At 37.3% G+C, this 24,580-nt stretch overlaps 1 protein-coding gene across 3 annotated transcripts in view; it reads left to right on the top strand.

Annotated features, from left to right (window-relative positions):
• Nucleotides 1-24,580, top strand: part of APC (APC regulator of WNT signaling pathway) — a 67,035-nt gene that overhangs the window by 29,432 nt on the left and 13,023 nt on the right. Inside the window, exons 6-14 of one of the 3 annotated variants that reach the window (XM_037372963.1) lie at nt 1,618-1,701; nt 10,242-10,346; nt 13,996-14,094; nt 16,716-17,094; nt 18,350-18,445; nt 19,301-19,440; nt 21,069-21,146; nt 23,572-23,688; nt 24,302-24,516. In XM_037372963.1, the coding sequence (XP_037228860.1) occupies nt 1,618-1,701; nt 10,242-10,346; nt 13,996-14,094; nt 16,716-17,094; nt 18,350-18,445; nt 19,301-19,440; nt 21,069-21,146; nt 23,572-23,688; nt 24,302-24,516 (1,313 nt within the window). Of the gene's footprint in view, nt 1-1,617; nt 1,702-7,861; nt 8,006-10,241; nt 10,347-13,995; nt 14,119-16,715; nt 17,095-18,349; nt 18,446-19,300; nt 19,441-21,068; nt 21,147-23,571; nt 23,689-24,301; nt 24,517-24,580 lie in introns of those variants that run through there. The other 2 variants (XM_037372962.1, XM_037372961.1) reach the window with 2 other exon arrangements.

Here is a 24,580-nt window from a genome sequence, read left to right as displayed (position 1 = left end):
CCCATCAGTGATACTGGACAAATCATGCAATATTTATTTTCTTGCATCTGCACAAAAGTAATTTCCAATGTTTAGGTGTGTATGTACAGATACTCACATTCTTTTGATGCCCTTTATGGCGTAAATTTCCAGTTACACAGAAAGATTCAGGGGAAATTGAAGTTGTCCTGAAAGACAATGAGGGACATGTTCTGTCAGTTATGCATCACATCACCAACAGTAATTTCCAGGAATATATTTTTATTGTCTTTCTAATACTTAATAATTTCTTGATCCAGAAGCAAACAGGGGGATGAATTTTCTGTTTGCCTCATGTTAACCAGAAGCTTCTGTGTGCAGCTTTCATATTTTTACTGGCATATTTTCTGATAATTTGTTTTATCAATTCAAACCAAATTTATAGTTTAGTGTTGTAGCTTTGCATCTCTACTAAATGCTGATGTTTATGGTACTTTTCCCATAACTGCTTATGATACATGTTTCAGGAATTCATTCTATTTTGTGATTACGTTTTCCTAAAATTTGTAGGTAACAATGTTTCTATTCCATGTGTACCTTGGCATTAGCACCTTTCCCATTTTCAGATTATAAACGTGTTAAATAAGATTGGTTATAATTATGGTCCTTGCAGCATCCACTAGATGCACAAAGCCTTTTCTTTTTTAGCATAGCATTGTAAATGTTAATCAGGTAAAAGAATCAGGATTTTTCTTTCAACTATATGTCCATTTCATTAAGCTTTTCATCACACACACAAAAAGTATTCAATCAGTTTGGCGTTCTCTTCATATCCTGATATGATTGAGCTGATTATTTTATGCCCACTTCTAAAGTCAAATGATGTCACATTATTAAATTATCAAGCTCATATAGGGATTTTTATATATATATATACACACACACTGCTTCACAGTACAACTTGTATTGAGTATATATATCCTGTAGTGTTTGTTTTTAACATTCCCTTTACTAAGCACAGGATGGTTGCAGTGGGAAATGAGTAGCAATATGGCTGTTACAGACTCTGATTCAGAAATCCTAGACAGACCAAAGAAGCAGTATGTAGTTGTCTTCATATTTAGACTGTTAAATTCTTTGAGATTTGTAGGAGCAGAAAATATTCAGAGGCTGTGCATAAGCAAAAATCCCAAATCATTGTAATAACTGAATATAATAGAAGTCATTCAGGTTTTCATCCCTTCAAGATGTTCTGCAAATATAAATCTCTCACAAGTCTCTGTAAGGCAAGTAGATTTGTAACATTTGAGATGAAAGTAAAATAAATTGCTAAACATTGCCCAAAATGCCAGTTTTCTGAAACAGGAGAATTGTGCAAGTCAACTGGAGCGGTTTTTTGTACTTCAGTGTGTACTGTGTGATTACCTATTGTATCCAAATGAGTATCAGGTTTTTTAAAAACCCAGCTACTCACAATGTTTTGAATGTTTGCAATCATGCCTGTGTTTTATTATGAAGAATACTTGAATTGCCACATGAATGAAGTAGGTTTGGATTGTATTCGGCAGTATTTGCAAAGAAATCAGTATATTGTCAATCTATACAGTAAGTAAAAGGAGTTTTTTAACAAAATCAAACATGAAAATGCATTCATTTCAGGTGAGGGTGGCAAGAATTCAACAAATAGAGAAGGACATTCTTCGTATACGACAGCTCCTACAATCACAAGCAGCTGAAGCAGAGGTTAGTGAGCGATTACTTGCCTTCTTTCGATTATGGTATGTAGCTTTCTCTAAAAAAATACCCAAATTATTTGAACAAAGTGGTAGGCAGGATTATTTCCATCAGCTAGTGATGTCACAGCTAACCTAGTCAATATATGTAGGCTGTTACTTGTTATTCCTGAAAGCGGAATACTTGGGTTAGTATTCATGCTGCTCTTGAACTTTAATCACTAATGACATACCAGTTAAACTTTTAACTTGAAATTTCAGTAAAAATGCCAAAATGCAATTTATTATAAAGACTGAGTCTTGGTTTTGGCAAATAATTACAACAATCAGTTGTACATGCCTTTCTAAATATGAATCTCTGATAAGCATCTTCATGGTTTCCTTATCTTTTAAGGGAGTTAAGATTTAAAAAAGGATGAATACAGCTTCTATCAGACTTCATTATAGAAGTCTAGCATATTTTTAGTGTTTAAGTACTGGGTTCTATATTAAGAAATGCAAGGTAATGTTTCCTGTAAATTATAAAGTCCATGGTAGTAATTGCCATTAGCAAAACCTGCTCTTACGGTGGAAATTCATACAAGGTCAACTCCATTTCTTGTAGTGGTAAGTTAAATATAAATTGTATGTTGGACCTGAATATGTTATGTTTTTTCCTCATCCAAAATAACTACTGTGAAAGCTCAGAACGGCATTTGGATTACTAAGGGATGTATATTTTTCCATTTTGAAAAATAATGGTTTCATAGTTCCAGGATTTGGAGGGAAACTTGTTTTGTAAGTGAAGCAGACAGTAATATGTATAATTAAATCTGCCTGGTCTTTTGACATATTAGCCAGTCCTGGCATTTATACTCATTGATGAGACCCTCCCTGAGGCTTCTGCTCTCCAGGCTGAATAGTCTGAGCTCTCTCAGCCTTTCCTCACAGGAGGGATGCTCCAGTCCTTTAAGCATCATTGTGGTGCTCAAAGTAAGTCATGCTCCAGTAAGTCCTTATCTTTATTGTACTGGAGAGGCAAAGGGGCAAAGTACTCCAGGTACAGCCTCACCAGCTGGGTAGAGAGGAAGGGTCACCTCCTTCAACCTGCTGGCAACATGCTACCTAATGCAGTCCAGAATACTGTTGGGCTTCTTGCCACAAGGGTCAGTTGCTAGCTTGTTCAGCTTGTCCACAAGGACTTCCAGGTCCTATTCTTTCCAGCTGGGTAGCCCCCAGCATGTACTGGTGCCCAGCGTTGTCCCTCCCTGGCGCAGGACTTGGCACTTCCCCTTGTTGAACTACATGAGATTCTCATCAGCCCATTTCTTCAGCCTGTTCAGGTCCGTCTGAAAGGTGACTGAACCATATGGTGTATTGGCTTCTCCCCTGTTTTTTGTCATTGCAAATTTGGTAAGGGTGCACTGTGTCCCAGTATCCAGGTCAAAAATGAAGATGTTGAACAATACTGGTCCCAATATTGACCACTGCGGTACCTCAGTAGTGACTTGCCGCCAACTTTACTTTGTACTAATGGTCACAACCCTCCAGTGCCCAGCTGTTCCACCAGTTTTCAGTCCACATCGCTGTCCTGTTAGCCAACCCACACATTGTCAGCTTGTCTGTGATAATGCTATGGGAGACAGTGTTTGAGGCTTACTGAAGTTGATGCAGAAAACATGCCTCACCCACCAAGTAGTCATCTCATTGTGGAAGTGTCAAGCCTGACTGCCCCTTTCTAAAACCCTGCTGACTGCTCCCAGTCACCACCTTGTCTTTCACATGTTTGGGAATGCTTGCAGGAGGATTTCCTCCATCACCTTCAGTCACCAGGGATGGAGGTGGTGCTGATTAGCCGGTAGTTCGCTTGCTATTCCTGAAGACAGTGACATTTGCTCTCCTCCAGTGTTACGGAATCTCTCCCTGCTGCCATGACCATTCATTAGTGGCCTTGCAATGGCATCATCCCTGTCTGTCAGCACCCATGTGTGCCACCCATTAAACCATTAGGACTTAACCTATGTCCAGTTTGCTTAAGCTCTCCCTAACCTGGTGACTCCCCACCAAGGGTGAATTGTCTTTGCTCCAGACTTTCCTTCTGGTTTTGGGGACCTGGATTCCTGAAGGGTGTTGTTATTGGTAAAGACTGAGGCAAAGAAGGCACCGAGTACTTTGGCCTTTTCTGTGTCCTTTGTTATCAGGTTCCCTTCCTGATTCAGCAGAAGGCCCACATTTTCCCTAGTGTTCCTTTTGCTATTCATGTACTTATGGAGTCCTTGTTGCTCTTCAGATCCTTGCATGATTTGGCAGCAAGTCTTTGTTCCTCAGTCATCTGACCCCACTTCTGCCTCTTGTACTCTTCCTTTTAACGCCCAAGTTCAGTTAGGAGCTTCTTACTTACCCATACAAACTTCCTACTACCCTAGCTGTGTTTCCTACTTGTTGGGGTGGACCTTTCTTTTGCTTAGAGGAGGTGATTCCTGAATGTTAGCCAGCTGTCCTGCACCCCTTTTCTCTGCAGGGCTGTATCCCCTGGGATTCTTCTAAGCAGGTACCTGAAGAGATTGAAATCAGCTCTTCTGCAGTGCAGGTCTGTGGTCCTGGTTTTTTGCCTTTCTCCCTTCTCTTAGGATCCTGAATCCTACTATCTTGTGGTCACTGTAGCCAAGGCTGCTTCAAACTTTCATGTCCTTGACCAGTTCTTCCTTTTTTTTTAAGTATCAGGTCCAGCACAATACCTCTCCTTCTTCACTGCTCAGTCACCTGTGTCAGGAAGTTGTCATCAGAGCCTCAAGAAATCTCCTAGAATATTTCATCCTATTGTTGCCCCTCCAGCAGATACCAGGGAGGCTGAAATTCTCCACGAGGCCTGTGCATATGAGGCTTCCTCCAGTTGTTCGGAAAGGGTCTCATCTGTTTCATTTTCCTGATCAGGAAGTCTTTTAGCAGACATCTACTACAACAGCACCACTGTTGGTCTGCCTGCTAATCTTTACCCATAAGCTCTTGCCTGACTCCAGACTTCTCCTGACCTCAGGGATGGCTCCACACACTCTAGCTGCTGTCTTTTGTAACGGACAACTCCCTCTTCTCGTCTTAAAATTATGGAGTTATTTAGCTTGGAAAAGACCTTTAAGATCAAGTCCAGCTGTAAACCTAATGCTGCCAAGTCCCAGTAAACCATGTCCTGAAGTGCCACATCTAAATCCCTTTTGAACGCCTCCAGGGATGCTGAGTCAGCCACTTCCCTGGGCAGCCTGTTCCAATGCTTGACCGCCCTTTCAGTGGAGAAATTTTTCCTGATACCTGATTTAAACCTCCTCTGGTACAACCTGAGGCCATTTCATCTTGTTCTGTAGCTTGCTACTTGGGAAAAGACTGACACTCACTGTCTACAACCTCCTTTCAGGTAGCTACAGAGAGCAATAAGGTCTCCCCTTAGCCCTTCCCAGCCTGTCCTTCCTAAAATGTCTGTATTCCTCAATTGCAGCCTTCCAGTCACATGAATTATCCCACCACATCTCCACAATCCCAGAGAGGTCATAGCCCTGTGGCTGCACACACTTTTAACTCCTCCTTGTTCCCCATGCAGCGTGCATCAGTGTAGAGGCATGCCAGAGAGACAGCCAAGCACGCCAATTCCCCAGAACATGCTTGAGAGCTTTCCCCACAAGGCTGTTCTGCTTCCCTTATTCCTTATAGGCCTGTGCTCAAGGGGATTCTACTTCGTCTGAATTGTGTGGCTTGCCTTTGTGTTCCTACCAACCAGGGTACTCATCTCGCCTGCCCTATCCCCAGCTTTCTTACTTGGTTGTTGAGGAATTGCTCTGTATACCATCATTTCTAGTTTAAAACACCCCCTACCTAATTGGCCAGCCTCTCAACAGGTATTTTTGCCTCATTTAGTCAGACAGATCACGTCCCTAGTGTGTTTATCTCTGATGAAAAAAAACCTCTGTATTTTGGATTCATGTAAGCTCAAGGACTCAGAACAGCATTGAGGTGCAGCTACAGAATTAAAGAAGTTTTTGGTTTAGTTCTTCACTTCTTTCATCAATTTATTTGGCTGATGGATACTTGGAAATTCTAATAAATCAAAATTTTGTTGTGGTGTGTCTTACTTGTAAAGTGTCTTAATGGCAGGTTGTATAGTTACATATGTGTTTTAAGACAGAGTTACCAGGGTGCTGGTGGTAAAGGAGGCACTCATTACACACTTACTAATACTTCACAGTGTGTTTTAATAATTTCTAAAGGATGGCCATCTCCTATGGAAGACAGCTGGCTCTAATTCTGAAATTGCCTGCTGGCAAGGAGGGAAGGTAGTAGCAGTGAAAATGCAGAGTCCATATAACTGAAAAATACAAACATGAGGCATTCGTTTTATTTTTATACTGTGCCTGGTATAGTGGTAACCAAATTGAATGTGCTTCTTAAGTTTATAGTAGTAACAACAATAATAAATACCATAGCTTGTCTGCTGAATACAGTTGGTCCCTGTGGTGATGCCATTCACTGTGGAATCCAAGTGCAGTATGTCTTGGGGGACAATATCTGGTCTTACTGTGCACCATAAAAATAGCTTTTGGAAATCAGTGAGCACAGAAAATTTTGGCACATGTTTCTAAGGTTTGGCAAATTACTAAGTCTTGTAAATTATACTGGAAAACGTTGGAAGTAGTGTACCTACAGTGATGGTGCCTTCAAATTTTATGGACTTCTGTTAGTTATTTTGCAAGATTTTTCGTAATGAAGTCTGAAATCTACCATCTACTGTAGAGTTAGACCCCTCCAAAGAGAATTTTTCGCTGTCAGGTACAAACATGACATTACATAAAAGGAAAAAGCAAATTCTTGGCACGTGTTTCACCTAGGAGCTTCAATTTGTTATACTGGTACAGGCCTTTCTTTCATAGTATCTGTCATCTGAAATATGTGAAGTATTTTCAATGGGCAGTGTTGCTGTAGATAAAATGTAAGGGGTTCATTTTGTACAGAGATTATGCTCAGCAAGCTTTAAACTTCAAAGTGTGATGGACAGAACTTTTCTCAAGGATTTGACTCACTAGACTTTTTTTTTTCTCTTTGACTCAACCGCAGCAAAATCGTTTCAACCCTACGGTTTCTTATTTTGGTTGTTGTGTTGTTCTTTGTCTTACCTTCTTTCTTATACCAGTATGTGTTATCTGTAGTTTTCAGTATACAGAAAATAATAGAGTAGTTGACTATTGGGGAAAAAAAACCCCAGTGGTTTATGCATAAAAGAGTTTCCTCATAAATACACAAGGAGCTGCTTTGGCAACTCATGTTGACAAAGTATTAGATACATTTTTTTTTTTAATTTATTGCCATAGCAATAATTAATACAAATTTTAAAAATAATCATAATTATTGTCATAGCAAAAACAATCAAGGCCTACTATGCTTGCAGATGCCATAAAATAGCTAGAGATTTATCATTTGTCTACTAGTAAATACAGGGAAATCAATAATTAACAAGTGATAATTAGTGTTGACTTCAGAAACACTTAAAGAATAGTGGCAAACAAGGTGGGAGCAGCAGCTCTATCTTCCTGTAATAGACGTGTGGCTTTCCACCATTTTGATGCAAAAGCATCAATTTCTCAATTGTCATACTCCATTGGAGTGACTTTTGTAGTGTGATGCCAGAATACATGAATCATAGGGGGCTCTAAAATAAGCCTCTGCAAAAATCACGCTTTAGAATAGATGATGCTGTTGAACCCAGGGGACCTGTTTGCCATTCTCTAGCTGCTGTACCTTGTGGAGGTTGTAGAGTCTGCTGCTGCTTTTGGGCTTTGGTTCTTTGCTGATGTGGTTGTAATTTATGTATTTTCATCCACATGTCCTATGTTCAGTGTTAGAAGGTAATGTGAAGAGGGGGCATACTTGCAGGGGTTATGTTGTATTTACAACCACTGATCCACAGTCTGACAGATGGACACTAATTTATTTACAGTCATGCTATATCTATACAAAACCACATTTTAATCGCACATACGTGTGTTGATACATGTTGGTTTTATATTTTATATAATATGCATATATAATAAATATTTTTTCATACTTGTTCAACATAAATTAATACATCTATAATAAATATCTATTTATATAAAGAATCATTTTTCAGTAAATACCTGCTGTCTGCCACCTGTGTTATTGTTAACTCCTTTGGGCCAGTCTGCATGAAGGGAAAGCTTCTTGCTTCAAATTACTTGAGTAGCTGAAGTGGTAAAAACTGTTCACTGTGGACTTGCAGATTTGACATTCAAGCCCAGCTGATGACTCCTGTGACAGTAACATGTGTGCCTGTTGTGAGTGCGTACTACGTTTAAAGTTAGATAAGTGCTACTAGTAACTGTTAAAAATTGCCTTACGTTTATAAATTCATTTGGGTGTTATGTTGACTACTTTGTGTATTGGGGTATTTTTGAGAGTGCCTGGGGAGAATGGGAAGCCACTTCATTCATAAACAGCACGTAGCAAACAAAATAATGTGAACGGGAGAAGGACAGAGTGTCGAGAAGAGCAGAAGCTTTTCTTGTCAGGGAATGAAATCTCTGTGTTTGTACTCTAGATGCATCAAAACTAATAGATACACCATCATCACCACCCAAAAAAAACTGCTGCAAACCCAGGAGTGTTCTTGGAAGAGTAGTAGTATTCCCCTTCAGGTGACCAAATGGGTCAGAGCCCAGCTAATGAACAGTTCAGCTTTTTGCCTCTAGGTACCTTGAATACTACTTTCTTCATGGGATTGAAAATTACTGTCACTTAATGACTGGAAAATTCTGTCCTGAGTTGTACTGGAGGCTTGAGATCTAGAATTTGTCAAACTCATGATTACACTGTATTTGAGAGTGAAAGTACCATGAGGCAGGGTTTCAGCATATCGTACATTACACTTTATTCAGCGTGTAGTATGGCACAGCCTGGTCTTAAATGAGTCTGCACGCTTATTTGGGAGCCATGATTTCTTTAGTTCTTGTATAATCGTCAATAACAATACCATTTCATACACAATGGCAGAGATGGCGAGTTATAAAATTGCAAATCACATTTGAAAGCATAGTGACACTGTCTCTCCTAAAATATTTTGTGAGTTTTGCTTTATGGGTTATTCAGTTTCCATAACTGAACATATAATATGAAGAAAAATGTTACCCATTGTTTATTTCAGTTGTCTCACGTTACTACTTTGTCCAATACTGCTGTGTTCTTTGATGTATCTTATTGCTAATTAAACTGTATAATTCCATTCTTTAAGTTTATCCCTGAATTACCGCATCACATGTATTTACTTAGTTACTGGTTTCTGAAATACTGTTCGTTAAATACTTTATGGGTTTGAGACTCCAGTGTCTTTATATGAACAAAATAGTAAGCCAGTGATACTTTACGAGTTTGATCACCCAGTAACTAAAGAAGTTTCATTGTACATACATTGATGAAAAGTATGTTTCTGCTCAAAGTTAAAAGAGAAATTTCCATAAAGCAAGGTGAGGCAGACTATGCTGTCATAAGCTGTACTGCTTAAGAACATTGCAGAGCTGCATAGAAACTGAATTGAATATACCAAGTGTTAAACAAATTAATTGAGAGGGATACAAGAGTGTTGTATGTTAAGGTGGCAGCCTCTGAGTCTGAAAATAAGGTTTGGCATCAGAACTAATACTTTGAGAATAACCGTTGTTCAGAGGTAAGGTGATACTCAACTCCAGCCTTCAAGCCCCTTCCATGGACAGGATTATCTATGTCTTTCTGAAAATCTGAAATATTTAAACACATTAATAGATAATATTGGATACTTCGCACAGTTCATTAGCACTGCTTGCTAATTCTATTTGCTTTATGAAAAAACTGTGTAAAGGCCAGATTTTTGTGTTGATCACACTATCCCTGTCAGCAGCAGGGACACCATTTTTAATTTTCGCATACATGTATAGAAAACTGGCTTTCCTGAAGGAACTGAAAAAAGGAACAGCTAACCAGATCAGTTGAGTTTGTTTTGATGAAATATCAGATGGATTAGTATCAGGTTATATAAATTTTACTGCATCCAAGTGGTTATTCCTGCACTGTTTGTCCTTAAAGTTTAGAAGGACTCTTACAGTAGAGATACTCTTCTGTTCATGCAGAAATTATTCATCTTTGAATGCAAAGCTTAATTGACCTGTGCTAGCTGTAGTCTGCAGTAAATGCACAGATCATGTGACAGTGCAGAGAAGACAGTTGTTTGTTCCAATTCTGTTACATTTCTGATAGCGATGTGAGCACAGCTGGTGGAAAATGGTGTTTCTGTGTGTCACAGCAAATCCTTTGTCTTGCAGGGCTATAATCCTCAGAGGACACGCTTCGCTTTCATCTTGCAGTTTTTCGAAGCTACTCAGCCTCAGCTGTTAATTTTTGAGGCTAAGGGTTATGAAATGCGAAGTATTGTTCAATGGCTTTGTGAGGTTGCGGCATTGATGCATTCACAGTCTAGAAAGCTTTCGATGGTAGAATGTACTTCTTTTCTTTATGTAATTTCATAAACTCTTACATTAACAGAGAACACCTCAAAGCAAGCATGATGCAGGTTCCCATGATACAGAAAGGCAGAATGAAGGTCAAGGAGCAGCAGAAATCAGTGTGGCCACTAGCAGTACCGGTCAGGTAAATTGATGATTTTGTTTGTTGATAGTATAATTAAATATTTTAAATGTACAATGGTTATGTATGAGTATAATATACCTTATGGTGTTTGTGTGCTTGCTCATTTTAAAAAGATACGTTTTTCTTCTTTGCATCTATATGTGAGAAATTTCTTGTATTTATTGGAAGGAAATCTTTAGTAAGATGAAGTATAAATATTTGATAATGCAGGGAGCATTTTTCTTTTGTTTGAATGATTAATGAGCCTAATGCTATGAAGGAGATAACTATAGAAAACATATTTTACTGCAGGTGAATTGTAATACTGGAAATATGGTTTAATTACGGGAAATTGTTCAGTTTTTCACCTTAGAAATTATCAATGAAATACCAGTGATTTTTTTTAAAATATAAGAGAACCAAATGGGAGGTTTGTTATTAATGTTACTTTAATATTTTTTTTAGATAAAGCTTTGAAACAGTAGTATCTGAGGTAATCTGGAAGTGAGCTGAAATGCTTCTAAATAATCTTCTGTTGCTGTTGCTTTTATCAATGAAATACATTAGTGGAATATTTTGAGGGGTGCAGTACGCTCTTGCCTTTAAAACAAATATTTATCAAAATCTGACTTCTGTTTTTGGCTAAAAATACTCTGATTTATTAGTGATCATTCCTTTCATGATTTCGAACTATATCAGACATTCTCACCAGTAATTTGGGTTCTTAAAACTTCACACTACAAATTTAATATTTGAATTTATATGCAAAGTATTTTTGCTACTCCAGGGAAGTAGAATTATTTAAATATTTCTGAAAGTGTCTTGTACAAGAAGATTTATTAGAAAGATTTGTGGTTTGGCTAGAATATTTCACTTAAATAAACATTAAGCACAGCCCATAATTCTGCTTTTGAAGTATGTTTGATCACCATTTGAAATTAAATTCTATCAGGTGTATCTGAGCAATTGCTTGAGGCTTTGATTCTAATTCTTATGGCAGCTTTATTGTTTGGGAAGAAAATAGTTCAGTGCTGCTTTGAGGCTGAAAGCATAATGTATTTAAATAATTGATGCACTGTGGCTGCATCATCCATCTTTAGTGTATGAATCAGTTTTTTCTGGACAACGTATTTTCCAGGGAAGGAAGGAAGAAGGGTTTGTCATGTCTTGGCAGACCTATGCAAGTGGGAGATTAATTCATACTTCGTTTGAGGTCATGTGTTGAGGATTTGTGCGGTTTTGACTTTTGCCTCTTAAAAATGTGTACATCACATAGATTGCTTCCTCCTGGAGGTGGATAGAACCAGGGTGCTGAATCTGTGTTAAAACGGACATCTGGGCGTTATTTAGATTCAATGCAAGTCCAGACAGAGGAGGTTTAATGGATTAGGCATAACATTTATTTCTGATAAACCAGCTCAATATACTTCAAGCAATCACTGTTCACTGGAGTGCATAAAGTTTCAACCAAATCATTCCGTTCTAATTGGTTTTGTAGTCATATAATCAATGTTAATTGAAATACTGCCAATTGAATCCAGGATTTTTCAGGATTATGCACAAAAGGTTATGTCCTCTTGTGCACCATCTTTCAGATGTCTTGTCTTTTCCATTATGCTCACTGTCCTGCTGCTAAAGTAAATTTTTTTCATACCTTTGTTATGCAAGTTTTGCAAAGGAATTCAGTGAGATTGAATATTTTGTTACGAAAATGTGCCACAAAATATGAAAATCACCTGACAGTAAATGGCAAGCATAGTAAAACAATGAGTGAAAGACAGTAAAACATAAAAGGAGAAAACAAGATGAAGTAGACAGGTAGGAGAACATTTTGTAAAAGAGGCTTCTACACAAGAAGGGTCCATGGAACATCTTGTCGTTTCCCATCTTCTCAGATGAATGGCTACACACCTGACACCAACTAGTTTGTTCACACCAGTCTTTGGGAGTCAGTAAGAAAACTTATTTACTCTTCATTTGGGCATCCTGGCATCCTCAAAGTAGCAAGGCCACATCATAGCTCTGAAGGAAATAGTTATCTGAATCAAAGCTGATACAGTTCTGGGGAAACAATAGGAAAATTATGCTATTTCTGTCTACACCATGGTGAATTTAATAGGTAGTGCTCCAAACTTAAGTCTTTTTTACTTTCTTGCGTGCAGTAACGTACTGAACTTAATGGAGAATTCTGGTGTGTTACATTGAACCTGTATTTCTTAAAATGTAGTTTGAGGTCAAGATGATACGAAGGGATTGCTTGGTGCAAAAATCTGGGAATTTGTTCCCATATTCTTAGCACTGCAGATCAAGTGACTGAGAAGACCCAATATAATTTTCATTCTAAGCTTTAACATTTTGAGTCATTAATAGAGAAAATAAGGGCTTTTTTTACATAGGAAATATATATTGGAATAAATTGTGTGAATTTAAATCACTCTTGTTATGCTCTTAGCATAATACTTACTCTGGAACATGCATGAAATGTTCTGGATTCAAATGAGAGATGAGTATAATAATGTGTGTTTAAGTATTGCAGTATAACTAGAATTCTTTTCTGTCTAGACAAACACTACGTGAAGTTATTCCTATCTTTTACTTAGTCACTTTCAACTTCAAATTTAAAATGTTGAACTGTATGAACAGCAAATACTGAAAGAGGAATAGTCTTCTTTCTTCATGGTGCACCTACAAAAAACATAGGAATTATTTTGAAATTTCTTTCATACAGTTTTTTTCAGTGTTACATTTTTTATGGAAAAAAAAAAAAGATACACATTGATCCAGATAGTTTGAAAATGTTGTTTTGCAAATTAAGCTAATAATTTCATGAACAGGTTTTAGCTTTTGTAGAGGATCAACAAAAGACTGGTGACTACCTCAGCAAAACAGTTTTCTGATACTAAAAGTGTTCGCTACTTAAATGTATAGTGAGTGCAAGGGAGGGATGTAGTAAGGGAAACTGCACAGGTAAGAAGCGGAGAAAAAGAAAACAAGAACAAAGAAAGAAAAAAGGCAAAGAGTGGATGAAAGATCATAAAAGGCAAAATGTAAATACATCAAGTGGATTAAAAGAGTACAAAGAGGCTAATAACTGAGTCTTGCTAGTACAGGTAGGATCTTTCTATTTACAATTAATTTCTAGAGAAATACAGCAAATAGTCTCAGCATTATTTTATAGCTTTTCGTTAAAAATTAAATAGATTGATCCACTCATAATTTGGTTTTGATATGGACAAATCAAGTAGGGAGTTACCCCTTGTCTAGATGAATCTCTTTTTATTTGTTAGATCTTGCATACCTGGTTGTGTTCTGAAGAAGTACAGGCTTACTTCTATGCACTCCGTAATCTGACATAAAAGTTGTGGCTGCTTTTTTTCCCTTCTGCAAAAATTATAATTCGTTGTGCAAACCCCACTTCTCCTCCTTCTCGGTGAAAATAGTAATTATAAAATAATCCTATTGAAAATGCAATACTATTGAGACTTAATTTCAGGAAGAGAGGTTAATAAACCCCAGTCTAACAGTAACCTCTAAGTGGTGTCACAGCAGAGGACCTGACTTAGCAAAAGTTAAGTTGACGGTTCATGACTAAGTGTTGAAACTGAATTAGGCAGTAGTTGTTTTTTCACTCAGACTTTGTTTTATACTGAATTGTTGTTTAAATTTGTAGGGTTCTGCTGCTCGAATGGACCACGAGACAGCCAGTGTTATGAGCTCTAGTAACAACTATTCTGTTCCTCGTAGACTGACAAGTCACCTGGGTACCAAGGTAACCGAAGATTGCAAACCACAGGTCGCTAATGCTACATTTTTACTAATACAATAACCTCATTGTTTCTGCTAATAGTACTACTAATAGCTGAACAATCTATCCACGCATAGTAATTTTATGGAGTTAAAATTACAGAATATTTTTTTCACCTTTTAAAATATATGCAGAGAAATCCTTATTTTTTTAACTTGATCAGTTAAGAGTTGTTACGGTAAGGAAAAAATAATTGCTAGAAATTACAAGAGTATCTAAAAAGCTTGTGGTATTGATTTATAATCTATGATGAAAGCTAACGCTTATAAGAGCAGTTCTTTGAATACTTTTCCAGAGTCTAAATCCATGAAACAGATGCAATTGTTAAGGAATTGAATGGATGACAAAAAAACCCCAAAGTTATGTAAGCCCTTCAAGGTGATGAATACCTGTTCACAAAAGACTGTGCTCAAAGTATGTGCAGCGTGAAAAGAGAGGGGGTAGAAAAGGGGAAATCTGTAACACAAAATTGTGTTTATGAACCATTGAAGTTTATACTGCCTCTGGAATCGGCAGCAGTATAGACTATCGGTGTGCTGAGCACAGTCTTTTGGGAAGCAGATCCTGTTAGCTTGACATAGTATTAATTACTTAAAACAGCGTTACAATGTTGTAGTTTTGTTCCTGCACTGTATGCAAGTTCCAAGTGGAGATGACATCAGCTAGTCTGTCTGTCTGCAAGTTTTCATTGCAAACTGTACAATTCCCAAAAGCTGCAAACAGGAGAGCCCTGCAGGTAGGGAAAGGGACTAAGTGTGAAAGGATACAGGCAAAGAAACAGGTTGAACTGAGTGTGCTGTGGGTGGGAAAAGCTGAATATTAATGCCAGAGAAGAAGGAAAAAGTTTTAGAGAATCATAATGGAGGAATGCATTTACAAACTTAGAAAGAGATGTGTCTGTGGGCAGTGTGTGTATACAGAGACACAAAGTTATTTTTTTAGGTTTTCCTATACTATTATTTGCTGCAAACTGAAGGCCAGATTTTGGTGGCTTCTTCAGCTTTATTCTCTGACAAAAACTTTAGCTTCCAAATCCAAATAATACTAGATTAAAGGTGCCACTGGAAATATCTGTCAAGAGGCATGCTTAAAGCAGACTCAATTCACTCTCCTTTAAGAATCCAAGTGGTTTGTTTTAATGCTATTATTTGATTTTCCCCAGTCAAGAAGACAGGATCTCCAAACTGGGATGATAGGCTGTCATAAAATTGGCTTCTTTCCAAGACTATTTCAGTGGATTTTGCATGTGATCATACAATTTCACATGTTAAGATTTCTATTGCTTCAGCAATCCCATACTGTTTAGAGAAGTACATGTTAACAAACCTGCTGCTTAGTCTAGCCATTGCTATCCAGTTTTTTTGTAACTTGGTATTTGTACTCATCTTCAGGTGCATTTGAATTGTCTCTGAAGAAACCAAATAAAATCATTCATTGGTCTGGTAACCAGTGCAAATATCTAGTTCCTACTGGAAAACTTTACCTAACAGTCCAAAAACTCATTCCTTCTTAAAAAAAAAAACCCACACACTGCTACTTTACAATTGCCTTTGATAGTTTCTTTATGTTGTGTTTTGATTTTGAATGTTTCTGTTTATCTTGGCTTTAGGAGTTCGGAGTTTCTAGGTAGTATCTAAAATCATCCTCTACATCCTGTTACTCTACTGAAAGTTCACTAGAACCAAATGCATTTCTTGATGTAAAACCATTACTGAAGAAAACAAGAGTGGGAGAGACAAACCAAAAAGTGCATTGACCACTACATTACATGACGGCCAAGGGAATCCCTCAAAAATTGCTGTTTTTTGATGAGAAATTTGGTTACTCCAAATTAAATGTGTAACGCTGAGTTTGCATGCCCTGATTTAATTTTACAGATGCTCAGTATTCTATTTATGTATTAAATGAGCATTTGTTTGCTTTACTGGTTTTATCCCTGTAAACTTGAAAAAGTGTTAATTTAACTCTTCAGTTTTGCATTTGCAATAAATAATCTTGTCCATATGCAAATTAGTCATTGTAACAAAAAATGTTAATTTGAAGAAGTTTTAAAGGAAAACTTTGAAATACATAGTTGGCAGGTTTTTTAGCTTAATTTAAACTTAAAAATTAATGTAATCGTCCTTATCCTTTGTCTGAATTATTGTATCTAATACCACACAACAAAGAGTTTTTCACTGAAGAGCATCTTTACATGAAAGTGTGATTCATACAGAACGCAGGTTTTTTAAGACAATTAATTTTAAGTATATTTTTAGATTTCTCAAACTGAAACACTTTCATTAGCATGTTTATTTAATCTTCTTGTACAATGGAAATTTGAATGTCTTTGCTATTGGTCGTAAAGATTAATACAGTTACATACAGCTACCACCCACTTCTTCTGGCCATTTAACGACAAAGTAAGATTTTTAATTATGAAAGCTGAAGTAGTAGTAGTATGTAGTTATTTCTAAATAGCACAGGGGTTTTGTGCCATTAAATAAGGGGGTTTTGCTCATGTGTACCATTCAGATTTCATTTCAGCTTAATTTTATGTGTATTTTTTAAATGTAACTGTATTTTTAAAATCATTTGACCTGCAGGTGGAAATGGTGTATTCATTGTTATCAATGCTTGGTACTCATGATAAAGATGACATGTCAAGAACATTGCTAGCCATGTCTAGCTCCCAAGACAGCTGCATAGCCATGCGTCAGTCTGGATGTCTTCCTCTCCTCATCCAGCTTTTACATGGCAACGATAAAGACTCTGTCTTGTTAGGAAACTCTCGTGGTAGTAAAGAGGCCCGTGCCAGAGCCAGCGCAGCACTGCATAACATCATTCACTCCCAGCCTGATGACAAACGAGGCAGACGGGAAATCCGTGTGCTCCATCTTCTGGAGCAGATCCGTGCTTACTGTGAAACGTGTTGGGAATGGCAGGAAGCACATGAACAAGGCATGGATGAAGACAAAAACCCAAGTAGGTTCTGCAAGCCATATAAAAATTTTTCAAGGATATATTGAAAATAGTGAATTTGCAGAAAGTGCAACTTTAATCTGACTTGTTAAATGTGAGTTTTCCTATATATATGTGTGTGTATGTGTGTATAGATTTGTTGTTTTTTTTTTAGTTGAGGTAGTGTTAGGAAATCTTACCTATTACAGTTATGATACCCAATTTAGAAACTTGTTATTTAAATCATAGACCTTGGTGTGCTTTCCAGATAATAGTTCTAGTGGTTTATATTTATAATGTGTAAATCAATATTGAATATGTACTCCATCTATTTTACGTTTTAATGAATAATGAAGCATTTAGGTAAATAATGCCAAGTTGTTTTTCATACGGGTGTATTCAGGAGATGGCACATTTCATTTAGGACAGGGACAGAGAGCACAAATTAAATAATCTCAGTCTATTCAATATCATATGAACTGTTATTTATAATGCATGTAAGAAAAATTTCAGTATTAAAATATGAAAGTGACACTGTAAGGGAGTTTTCTCAGGGAACAGTCAGAAAAAGGATATAACCTTCTGCATTGCTTAGCTGCTTTTATGAATTGAGGGTATTTTGTAATACTGTCTGTAGGTGTCTCTTGACAGACGTACCACTGAAATCAGTGGGCTTTGTCATGGGTTTTGGAGTTACTGCAAGAGCCATGTAGCAGGAGCAGTGCTCTGAAGATGATGTACTGATGTACCGATGTACCGATACCATTCGAGCATTAGCCAGAATCTAACTCACAAAAATATGGACTTAAAACCTCTCAGTTAGAGAGTCATAGTATACTGTAGGTTGGAAAAGACCTTTGAGATCATCCAGTACCAAAAAAAAAAAAAGTTTAATTAACCATTCATAAGGACATAATACCCAAAGAAACAGCATCACATTAAGTGACATTATTTAATACCATGAGAATATTTAACCTTACTGATTTGTTTCACTAAGATTATTAATTTTTAAAAGTAATATGATAATTTTTGTACTGGGAGTCATATGTCTTAATGCATATGTTCAGGATTCTCCCTAATTTCTTTTTAGCATCAAATATATTTCTACTACACACATTTGTTAGTAACATTCTTAACTAATTGTCTGTTCATGGATTACTGGGAAAATACAAACTCTGAACAAAACTGATTTGTTTTAAAATTAGATTTGCTTTGGGGTACTTAATAATCTAGGCAAAATCGCCTAGGAAATACTAATTGTTATCTATTTCTGGATCAGTGCCTGCTCCAGTGGATCATCAGATCTGTCCTGCAGTGTGTGTTCTGATGAAACTTTCATTTGATGAAGAACACAGACATGCAATGAATGAACTTGGTAAGGCCAAATGTATTTCTCTTGACTTTCTTCGGAAAGCTTTCTGGAAATGCTCACACTTGCCATGTACCTCACTGGTACATTTTTTTACTGCTTTTTTTACTACTAGTTTAAACAGATCATCAGTTTGTTTGTGTCAGTTTTTGCCCTCTAAGTGATGAATGCAGTTTAAATTAACCAGACCATATTGCAGTAGATAAATTTTGTCAGTTACACTTCCTGGGATGAATTGTGAATTTTGGAAGAGCGTAATTATTATGGAAATATGTGCAATTTTAGAAGTATTGGACTTACAATGGAGAATACTTTCAATGGTGGGAGATTTTTTATTGGTGTCTTGCGTTTGTTTTGTTTGTCCTGAGTTGGTTCCTGTTTAACAGCCTGAATTTTTTAGTTCATGTCAGTAAATTCTGTGCATGGAATTTTCCTTAATTTGCCAGTTTCGTAATCAATGAAAATATTTTATTTATTTTCCTCAGAAAATAATTTCAGTGGTAATAATTAAATCAGTAATACTCAGATTTACTAAATAGCCTTTTATGTAGCTGGTATGAGTTAATTGGTAAAACATGATTTTGGCTGGGTGGAATTAAAAGATGAGTGTACTGCTAACTTTCTCGTAATTCCTCCTGTTCCCATTTTGCCCTGAAACCTCAACGTCGTGTTATCATACCTTTCAGCTGTTACTAAGTACAAGATTCAAGATCCAGAGTCAGTATTTAACAGTTTATTTCTCTGAGCATTCTGGTTTTCAGTTGTTTGACATTTGTTGTATACATAAAAATGCACTTTGTTCATTGGTATGTATGATAGAGTACAGGTATTATTTATTTTCTTACTTGTTTGTTTTCAAAGGAGGCTTGCAGGCCATTGCTGAACTGTTACAAGTGGATTGTGAAATGTATGGACTTACAAATGATCACTATAGTGTTACCTTAAGGAGGTATGCTGGAATGGCTCTGACAAACTTGACTTTTGGAGATGTGGCAAACAAGGTAAGAGTAGAATTTTAAACACAGTAATTTCAGTTAATGTTTGAATTGTAATTCTCAAGGTGGATGATGAAAGTCTCCAGGATAAGTTACTGAGTTTTGAGCTCAAGACAGAAGTTCAAAATATCTGTCATTACGTCCTGTTTCTGACAGAGAGCACCAGAAACTGAACTTTGTATGATGCAAGTATAGTATCAACTCTCATACTAAATTAAAAAATGTCACTGAAAGTAAGGATTTTATCTATTGGCTTAATTTTTTATGAGCATTAGATTCGTATAGCACATAATGGCTGTGGAACAAAGATTACAGATAGTGGCTGTTTTTTCCGAGAATGTTGAACTAATACTGCTAATTGAGTCAGATTTTGTAAAGTTGTCAGTTACTTAACAATACTACTACTTTCTGAAATCTTGCAAATTTCCTCTTCCTTCAGGCTGGAGCTTGCTTTTAAATATTTGGAATGTATCTGGCTCATAATGGGCACTACTTCAAATTATTATAAGAGAAAGTAGGTTCTATAATTTCTGACAAGGGCCCTGCTTTCAAAAGATGGAAAGTTTCAATTATTTCTTGCCCCAGAGTTTGCCAAGCTATGGAACTTACAAATAACTTTGTACTGAGAAGACTTTTATCCTTCTGCTCTAGAGGAAGACATTTCAGGAGTGAATGGAAATAACAGGCTTATATGACTTGGGTTTTGTTCCAAGTTTTAGCCAAGAGTAAAGCATAAGTCCTTGCTTCAGATTGAATCATAGAACAGTTTGCCTTGGAAGAGACCTTAAAGATCATCTAGTTCCAGCCCCCCTGCCATGGGCAGGGACCCCTTCTTCCAGACCAGGTTGCTCAAAGCCCCATCCAACCTGGCCTCGAACACTTCCAGGGATGGGGAATCCACAGCTGCTCTGGGCAGCCTGTTGCCCAGAAAATGAATTGCTTCACAAAAGATTTGCTCTTTATATCATGCAATTTGTAACCACTACAGGGCTGCAGTTACTGGGTTTATAACATAAACTAAACTACTCGGAGATGTAAATGTACATGCTGTCCAGCTGATGAGTAGTACAGCTTTAACATGTACTTTGGTTTTGAATAATTCTAAAGTGTGCTTTGTCACAATTTCAACATAAGCCTTACATTTTTTTCAATTGCTGTTGTATTCTGAAAATGTTACTCTTCAGATGTCAGAAATGTTGTTACATTTGTGTCAGTTTTAAATACTCATATTACTTTTCATGCTATGTTTATTTGAAAGAAAAAATAGAATTGTGACACTTGATAGATAGTAGGTAATAACACATTGCCAGCTCAAAGGTGATTTTTCTCTGGTGCGTGGTCAAGAAGGCTGCTAAGGTAGTAAAGTTCCCAATGAAGTCCTAGATCTGTTGTCAAAAGTAGGAAATGTAGCACAATTTTGCTGCTTATGTATTGTCCAGAATAGAAACTGATAGTTACACTTAACTTTTTAGTAGTTGTAAACCAGATATTTATTGTTGGCAACATACATTACTAAGTTTTTATTGAACTTCAGATATGATCAGCTTAAGATATCAAAACATTGTGCAGAAGCAAGCCACCTAACCTGTTGTTAAATAGTATTAATTTTATTTTCTTGCTCTGATTCCTAACAGGCTACATTATGTTCTATGAAAGGCTGCATGAGAGCTCTTGTAGCCCAACTAAAATCTGAAAGTGAAGACTTACAGCAGGTACCGTCCTTTTGAGATTAAGTACCTCTTCGGCTTGGGCATTTCCATCACTTTTCATCCTATGAATTTCACTGCATTGTATTAAAATAATGTATTCCTTTTCTAATATTTACCTGCCTTCTATTCACCTAGTCTTGCAACTGGTTATTTTTATACTTTAATTCTATCACATTCATGAAGTTGAAGTAAGTACAACTTCTTGTAATAATGCTTATCTGAGGGTCATACTCTGTTTTTTCACCAAAGCACGCATAGCACATGGATCTGTTAGTGGAAGTCCAGTTCTAAAGATAGATATGAGTGACCTTAGATTCTCTAATTTAGTTTACTAGTGATGGTGCTAATGGACTGGGATTACCCAGAGAGTTAATACAGTATTGCAGTTCCTCCTACTCCTCCTACAAGTTGCAGCAAGTAAACAATAAGGGAATAATAGTAGATGAAGCTGCATTTTGAAAGAGAATGTGCATTTGATTTGACGAGTCATACATAACTACCCTTGACGTCGGCACCTCCCAAAGAAGTTTTCTAAGTACGAGCAAGATGTTCAGTGTGACACCTGAGTGTCTCTTCCAATGGCTCCTGCTGTGTAAAGAAAACAGCCTGAAAATAGGTGTCTTCAGGAGGTGCTTAGGGTGATCCTGAGAGTTGGGACTGCAGAACTGTTCTTCATTGGTATGGAACTTGTTTAATATTATTAAATATTAAATTACAGTTCATTTTAATGAATATATAGTAAACAAACTGGAACAGCTTTTGGGAAGGAAAACCCTGTTTTCCTTGCAATTTGAGTGAATTACCAGATAAAAGAAGAATTTTAAGTAGAATTTACTTCATCTCTTAAAACACAAAAAAATTTCTCCACTAGAGGAGGAACTAGCTAGTTACGATTTACAAAATAATTAGAATTACAGCAAAGGTTATTGGGTAAACTCTGATTTGGTATTGGGGCAGAAACTAAGTATACTTACTATTAGTGACAAGGAAGTCACGGATGCATGGGCCCTTTGACCCGTGGTTTGTCTCCAGCCACTGGTATGTAGACCATCATACATATGCATGCACACAAAGAAGTCCCTCACTCAGGAAAAGTTAGAAATGGTTTTTAATAAGAATATGGGACAGACTGCTTATTGGGCAAAGGGCCTGGCCATATAAGCGTATCAGCCAGCTGACTGTTTAGGTGCAACTGTGCCTTTCTGTCCTCTTATCCTTGTTCTTTACCCAATATTGTACCACTCCAAATCACCTGGATCCATCCTTTTTCCTGCTTTTGGAACTTTTGGGTCCTCCCATCCCATACTAAGTCTTCTGCAATTCCAGAATGCTCTTCCCTTGAATACCATAAAATGGCCCACATCCCTAGGTCAGGACTTCTGGACTGACCTGCCTTGGTCCAGAAGGTGCAAAGAGCTCTTCCGTTGACTTCCTTGAATGGGTGTCACACCTGGGCCATGGGGCTGCAGACCTGCGGGCAGAGCCCTGGAAAGAGCCTGGACAGGGTGCCCCCCCCTCAGAGCCCTCAGTTTGGGTTCCTGCCTGCCCCTGGGCCCCTGCGCTCCTCTGGGCATGTCGAGATGGGCCCCTGGTGAGATGATTGCTCCTGGACCCACCACAGGAGCCGCCAGGGAGGGGTATCACTGGGCTCTTCCGTCTGCCACTGCCTCCCTGTGCTCCCTCGTCCGTGTGAGCAGGGGAGCGTTCATCACATAATCTAACAAGCTTATGCACTTCTGTGACAATGAGAACATCCATAGGTAAACGTTTTCTATCAAATACATTTCACAAGGAATAATACATGCTTACTGCAGCCCATAAATGGATGGTGTTTAGTATGTAAGGGTTGTCCGCTATAGTGACAATTCTACCTCAGTCTAGCTGCTGCCGAGGACAAGGACATAGGCTGAACAGCTACTCGTTTTCTGTAGATAACTATTCTGATTGTAAAAGACACAGTGTATTTTTTAAAGGCTTTAAAAAGCTTCATAAACATTAATCAAAGTAATCATACCATCTGAGAGACAAGCAAAATGTTAACTGTTCTATTTTACAAGCAGAATAGCTGAGAAAAAAATTATATAATTAAGTATCTCCTGAGATTACGTAGGTCTACTGCAGACATCAGAGTAGAGCACAAATCTGAATTTTTGGACCAGTTTTTCAACCAGCTTGGAAAACAGGGAACCTGATTTTGAATCTTTCTTTTTAGGTACCCACACACAAAAGCCTTTGATCAAACTTCATACTGAAATGTTAGAACAGTCTAGCAGACAACACAACAAAAAGCAGATTTGAGCAAATTTTAGTTCAGATACTGAACGTGACCACTGTTAATCCATAGCATTCCAGAAATCCAGAAGGAAAGTCTGGTAACCTGCTAAAGTAGCTATATTGAAACACATTATTTTTCTTTTATGTGTTGCAGGTCATTGCAAGTGTGTTGAGGAACTTGTCCTGGCGAGCAGATGTAAACAGTAAAAAGACTCTAAGAGAAGTTGGAAGTGTGAAAGCATTGATGGAATGTGCTTTAGAAGTTAAGAAGGTATCGTGTATAACTGATTGAGATAAATTTTGGAAAGATTGCATTTATTTTACACAAAACACAAATACTGTCCTTTTTTTGATAAAAAGTTGGTGAAATATTTGGGATGGTTTAGGTAGAAGTATTTAAGATATTATTTAAGATATAAAGAAGGTTTGAAGAGTAGAGTTGCTCTGACTTAACATAGCAGCAGACCACAGTGCAGCAGTGACATCTCAATACCACTAGTATTTCTGTAATTTTTTATTTACGAGGGTTGACAGCTTTTGCCTTTCAGTTTTATGAGCTGTGCTGTTGAAACAGCTGTTTTTTAAAATTTTGCAATTTAATAAAGCCTCTTTTGAGTTAGTGAATAGATAACTACAGCCAGCAAGTATTGTGGCACACATTTCTGAAAACTTTGAGGAAAGCAATACCAAATCCATAGCTGAAGGAGAGAATCAAACAGAAGTATTTACATGTGCACTGCTGCCTGCATCAGGCTTACCAGCCCAGAAAGTAGAAACTGGAACATAAAATAACTCCTTGAAGCTAACTTAATTTCTGAGAGCTTGTGATCAATAGTTGAAAACTTCTCTAATTTTCTAAATATGTCATTTTGTTATTTTCCTAGGAATCCACCCTAAAAAGTGTTCTGAGTGCCTTATGGAATTTGTCAGCACATTGTACTGAGAACAAAGCTGATATATGTGCTGTTGATGGTGCTCTTGCATTTCTAGTCAGCACACTGACATACCGGAGCCAAACAAACACTTTAGCGATTATAGAAAGTGGAGGAGGAATACTAAGAAACGTTTCTAGCTTAATTGCTACTAATGAGGACCATAGGTAGGTATATTTTTTCTGAAAATCTTCAGCAGTTCCACATGTGTATTAGACAGTTTCTGAGTCT

This window comes from Falco rusticolus, chromosome Z, assembly GCF_015220075.1.
Source record: "Falco rusticolus isolate bFalRus1 chromosome Z, bFalRus1.pri, whole genome shotgun sequence".
Taxonomy (NCBI): domain Eukaryota; kingdom Metazoa; phylum Chordata; class Aves; order Falconiformes; family Falconidae; genus Falco; species Falco rusticolus.
The sequence above is the reverse complement of the archived record's forward strand: the minus strand, read 5'-3'. Positions and strand labels throughout refer to the sequence as shown.